Source organism: Haliotis cracherodii, unplaced genomic scaffold (assembly GCF_022045235.1).
Source record: "Haliotis cracherodii isolate W230 unplaced genomic scaffold, xgHalCrac1.p SCAF_1, whole genome shotgun sequence".
Lineage (NCBI taxonomy): Eukaryota > Metazoa > Mollusca > Gastropoda > Lepetellida > Haliotidae > Haliotis > Haliotis cracherodii.
The window spans coordinates 64,229,381-64,235,380 of NW_027266264.1; the positions used below are offsets into that span (position 1 = coordinate 64,229,381).

A 6,000-nucleotide genomic window follows, 5' to 3' on the forward strand; every position below is an offset into this window, starting at 1 on the left:
GATGTGATCTGTGTGTACAAACAGGATTTCTTTTATCTCTGTCAGTTGGAACTAATTTGAACTAAACTGCTGGGCAAAAGAAAGAATACAGTCATGTTTGATGACGTCTAAAAATGAAACAAGAAATGGTGATTCGAGTTGATACGGGTATCATTGTTGTGTTTTGGGCCTTAAGTTTCCAGTGTTTCCGTGACTGTTTTCAGACGAGTAAGGGTTGATAACGTTTATAATTATTTGGTCACATACAATGTTCCAGTGCATACTTCTTTTACCCGCCAGTTTACTGCGTATTCGCTCGTGTATATGCATATGCAGATGCATGGGTAGAATATGGTATAACATATATAATTTAGCCTTAGTTCGAGGTAACAACGTTAAATGTGTTTCACCGAAGGGTGGGTGTTGCGGGCTGTGGGATGAGGTATGTGAGACGGGTGAGTCTGTTAAGCTATGATTAGGTGATATTCGTTATTAGGTCGGAAAAAAGAGACACTAAAACGGCCATAGAATATGTACATGGTGGAAGGGCTTCAGTAGGGGGCTGGGTGGAGGGTAAAGTGTGAGGGGTGAAGGGTAGAGTGTGATGAGTGGAGGGTGAAGTGTGATGGTTGGAGGGTAAAGTGTGATGGGTGGAGGGTAAATTGTGAGGGGTGAAGGGTAGAGTGTGAGAGGTGGAGGGTTAAGTGTGAGGGGTGAAAGGTAAAGTGTGATGGGTGGAGGGTAAAGTGTGGGGGATGGAGGGTAAAGTGTGATGGGTGGAGGGTAAATTGTGAGGGGTGAAGGGTAGAGTGTGAGAGGTGGAGGGTTAAGTGTGAGGGGTGTTGGGTAAAGTGTAATGGGTGGAGGGTTAAGTGTGAGGGGTGGAGGGTAAAGTGTGAGGGTGGAGGGTAAAGTGTGAGGGGTGTTGGGTAAAGTGTAATGGGTGGAGGGTTAAGTGTGAGGGGTGGAGGGTAAAGTGTGAGGGTGAAGGGTAGAGTGTGAGGGATGGAGGGTAAAGTGTGGAGGGTGAAGAGTGAGAGGTGGAGGGTAAAGTGTGATGAGTGCAGGGTGAAGTGTGAGGAGTGGAGGGTAAAGTGTGAGGAGTGCAGGGTAAAGTGAGGAGTGGAGGGTAAAGTGTGATTGGTGGAGGGTAGAGTGTGATGGGTGGAGGGTAAAGTGTGATGGGTGGAGGGTAGAGTGTGATGGGTGGAGGGTAAAGTGTGAGGGGTAGAGGGTAAAGTGTAATGGGTGGAGGGTGAAGTGTGAGGGGTGGAGGGTAAAGTGTGAGTGGTGAAGGGTAAAGTGTGATGGGTGGAGGGTAAAGTGTGATGGGTGGAGGGTAGAGTGTGATGGGTGGAGGGTAAAGTGTCATGAGTGGAGGGTAAAGTGTGAGGGGTGAAGGGTGAAGTGTAAGGGGTGGAGGGTGAAGTGTGATGGGTGGAGGGTAGAGTGTGAGGGGTAGAGGGTAAAGTTTGAGGGGTAGAGGGTAAAGTGTAATGGGTGGAGGGTGAAGTGTGAGGGGTGGAGGGTAAAGTGTGAGTGGTGAAGGGTAAAGTGTGATGGGTGGAGGGTAAAGTGTGATGGGTGGAGGGTAGAGTGTGAGGGGTGAAGGGTGAAGTGTAAGGGGTGGAGGGTAAAGTGTGATGGGTGGAGGTTGAAGTGTGAGTGGAGGGTAAAGTGTGAAGGGTGAAGTGTAAGGGGTGGAGGGTAAAGTGTGAGGAGTGGAGGGTAAAGTGTGATGGGTGGAGGGTAAAGTGTGATGGGTGGAGTGTGAAGTGTGAGGGGTGAAGTGTGAGGGGTGGAGGGTAAAGTGTGATGGGTGGAGGGTGAAGGGTGAAGTGTGAGGGGTGAAGGGTAGAGTTTGAGGGATGGGGGTAAAAGGGTGAGGGTCAAACGGTCATTGGGTGAAAGGTGTGTTTAGAGGGGTGAAGGGAGTTCGCTAAGTTATAAACATGTATTATTCGTCATAAGTACGTTTGCAACATGATGACTTACAATAAAAAAAACAATAAAAATGAAATAGGGTCCTTTGTACTGCCATTGAGGTGTCAGTATTTGAAACTAAACTGTCAAAAATATTTTTTCAGTGTTGATTGCTAACGCTGGGTTAATTTTGGAAAACTCGTTTTCCTAGCAATAAACAGTGATTGTTCTACCTTGCATTTACAAACCAGTCAAACATGCACACATCATCCACTAAGGAACCTAATCTGCACTAGTGTCTAGCCATATGTTCCCCATCGAAAAAGAACACTTACAAACAACGCTCTTAGTAACGTCTTCATGTTAGCGTGCAAACCAGTCATTCAACATAATGTACAGCAAAGCCGGTCTGTCTATCAAATACTTAAAGCGTATTATACGGATCCTTACAAAACCTATAATATCTACTGGCTACAACACAGCGCCAGAGATCCCCATAAACTGAAGTTCATCCTGTTAATGCTTTCTTGAAAGCCAAGCAAACAATCGGTGGACACACCATCCCCACTAGCGCTGGATCAGGGCAGGGTTTGTTCTGGTATGATTGATGATGTTCTGGTATGACTGATGATGTTCTGGTATGATGGACGAGTGTCTTCTGTTTACTGATCGCCCTTTACTATCGGGGAGGTATGCAGTTGAAAGGGTTCAAGTGCCATGGCCGCGGAGGTTAAAGGCAATGTCGCCACAAGAGTGACTACATGCTGGAGATAACAAAGAAAACATGACAGTGGTGTTATACCCTGCGCCACAAGCCCAGCAAAGAATCTCTTAAGGTATAGTGCTTTCAGACGATGATGACTTTTGCGAAATGCTCCACAGCCCTCAGACGCCAGAAACCTATGATTGTGGGTTCGAATCCCGGTTCGCCACGATTATGTTTCTAGGCTTGTCAGCACCATACCCGTGCTCGTGGGTTAAATCGAAGTGGTAAATGTCTTAGACCTGTATCACTTCGGGCTTCCCTCCCACATTAAGCTGACACGCCACGATATAACTGGAACATTGTTAAAAGCGGCGTTAAACCCAACGCACTCACTCAATCACTGTATGCATTGCATATGTCTTTATGACCTTGACCTTTACGAACGACTGTGAAGTGGAGGCGTTACTGGGGATGGAGATTTTAATGATATGGAAATATTGATTATTTTTACACTTGTGTTATACTTGAAAGCGAAACGAATACTCTATGAAAGTTGTTCGAACTTTCCCTATTAGGACTTTTAGGATCTCATAGCATGATGTTCATAGTGGCCACATGGGCTCGATTCATATTGTGACAACATAACCCTACGCATATTTCATTATGTAGTCTTAAAATATATTCTACGTAGGGAGTACTACATCATTCAATAACCTCCTCAAAGTGGATTTTGTATTTTTTTGCGAACAATATTTTCCAAAGTGTAATTCTTTGAATATAATGAAATTAAAGTTTCTAAAAACACGAAAAGAGGAAAATAGATCCACAACATATACAGCTTCGACCCCTAGTTTAAACAAAACATGAAATATCAGCATGTGTGTAATGTAACTGAAATTCGTGAATGGTTCATTGAAAGATCACATTCACTCTAACCTGGTCCTGAAAAACGTATGTTTAGGACTGCGGTTTCGTGATGGTATAATTCGAAGATAATTCACAAATGTTCGTTAATGCAATGGCGTGACAAAAGAAGGTCAATGTATTATTATCATTATTGTCATTATCATTATTAGATTTCTGAATTCACGTTGTCCTCCTGTCGCATCTGAACAGCTGATCGATCGCGTGAACTGCACAAATAATTTAGGATTGTGTCAATGTTAAAAGTTGTAACATGTGCGTGGCGTGTCACGTGACCGACCAATAACGTTACCGTTACACCTAAATAGCATGGGCCCTAATCGAACATATGTAAACAAAGTATAGTACCCACAATACACAAGCCCATTCAGGTATCGTTTCATCACGATCATAAATCCTCACGAAAGTAATAAATAATAGAACGTTTGCATATACTTTCGATTCATTCACGCTTGAGTAAACTTCGATTTGATTTCGTGAAATATATAACAGAAGTGATACAGAATCGAATTATTGAATGCATAATCACAATTATTCGATTCGTTATTAAAGGTACACATTCATAATTAACTGAGAGCAAAACAAATAGGAGAACAATTTAAGCAGAGACAGCCCAAACTAATAGTATATTAAAGTGAGTGACATATGTTTTTATATGTTTATTAACGTACTCCTTAAATCAAAAGGTACTGCGAAAAAACCTTAGACAACTTTATTCGTCACATTCACAAAAAATCGGATAAAACGGAAAACAAACTTCATACAGAAAACCCCCAGAATAACAGTAGACAATAGGCTGTAGCATGGAGTTAATAATACAGCAAGGCATATGCACAGATGTTCGCAAGTGTTGAAATACATCAGCGAAAATTGACGAATCAATACTTTTTATCTTACACTTGATATTATTCGGAAAATTGCGTACAAATCTTTTAATGAATCGTAAATAATTTCACCTGAATTCGAAACGAGAAAAACTCACGTGTCGAAAGGTATGAAACGGAACATAGGAAGCGGAACATGCTTACTAAATATAACCCTGGCGCGCAATGCACTCTCGTACCACGCAGTGCAGCGGAGTTGAGTGGGCTTCTAGAGTTCTCGTCTTAACAACAAACAAAGAATGTACTTGAACAGCTAAAAAGGGCAGGGAAATACAATAGGTGTCATAGGAGTATATCACCTTGCTATATACTCACCACATCTATGAGTTGGGACAATCGCATGCCCAGCTTCACGTATAACTTGTCCGATTCATTCCCCACCGGTCTGATAAGCTTGTTATACCCGCTTGTTCGCAACAAATCATCAAACAGTCTTTTAGCATTGTCATTTGCATCACAAACTGTCAGAAGTATAAGGGAAATATACTTTAAGATATCCACAACTGTAGCGGGCCCCATGTTATACTGTCAATCGCATGCTGTAGCGTATAACACTCGCCTAGTTGTTGCTCTGACCGTGGACGCTCGCGCTCCCAGTCGATCACTCGCTAGGCAATACCAGTCGATATCTTGCTTTCCCTACGTTAGATGGCGCCACCTCCTGGCCAACAAACGCTTTCTGACGGAAATGAGCCGTCTTCGTTTTCATGTTGGATGCTTGAATTAAGAGTTCCTCGCATCTAGATTAGTCTTTGTGGAGCGAATTAAACCAGGGGTGATATAAAGAAGCAACTTCCGTGAATTCACTGGACATTTGGTGATTGATGGGACCTGCCTCATGTCCGTGAACTTTGACAAGGGAATCCTCCACGCCAAATCCCAAACCCCGCGTTGGGGGTTATCACTGACGAAATGAAAGAGTTGCTTAACTTTGGGGACACGTAACTCCCTGGGAACTTTTTTGGACATAGTAAAGCACCCTAACCAACCGTATATTTGATTAAATTCATTTTGTTAGGTTGGTAATTAAATGCCCAACTACACATGAAATCCCAATCCCAAGGCAGCAGTAATGGCGGCATGCGTACGCTTGTTTTCAATCACGAAATATATGAATGCATGCTATTTGATACTTTGTCAAGTCTCGGCATGAGATAAACATTCTATTTAATAAATGTTCTGGTGTTATTTAGGCTACCTAAGTTGTGAAAACTTGTGCCCAATCCTTTCCTTGTGAATATAATATGTTCAAATCAATCATTTAGGCAGACTGAAAGTTGTGTTTTACTCGAGTTAAATGACATATCATTTTTGACTCCAGTTAAATTTCCCTTGATTGAAATATCGATTTGATATTTTCAGATACATACAATATTTCATTACTAATTACATAAATTCAAATGCAATATATATTTAGGCAAAAAATGTTTAACAATCTTTTGATGGACGGATTCTTGTAAAACAATGAACATGTTCATTCCACTTTTAAGGGGTAATCATGCTAACACTCATGCACATTATATGCATATTCATCGTGTTGTATCAAGACAGCAACATTCCAACCTTTAATTTAGAACATCTGAA

At 42.0% G+C, this 6,000-nt stretch overlaps 1 protein-coding gene across 2 annotated transcripts in view; it reads right to left on the bottom strand.

Moving 5' to 3' along the window:
* Positions 1 to 5,057, bottom strand: part of LOC139456291 (acetylcholine receptor subunit alpha-like 1) — a 40,418-nt gene extending 35,361 nt beyond the window's left edge. For both annotated transcript variants that reach the window (XM_071237951.1, XM_071238026.1), the window contains exon 1: positions 4,732 to 5,057. In XM_071237951.1, the coding sequence (XP_071094052.1) occupies positions 4,732 to 4,935 (204 nt within the window). In that variant the 5' untranslated portion in view covers positions 4,936 to 5,057. The remainder of the gene's footprint in view (positions 1 to 4,731) is intronic.
* Positions 5,058 to 6,000: the final 943 nt, after the last annotated feature.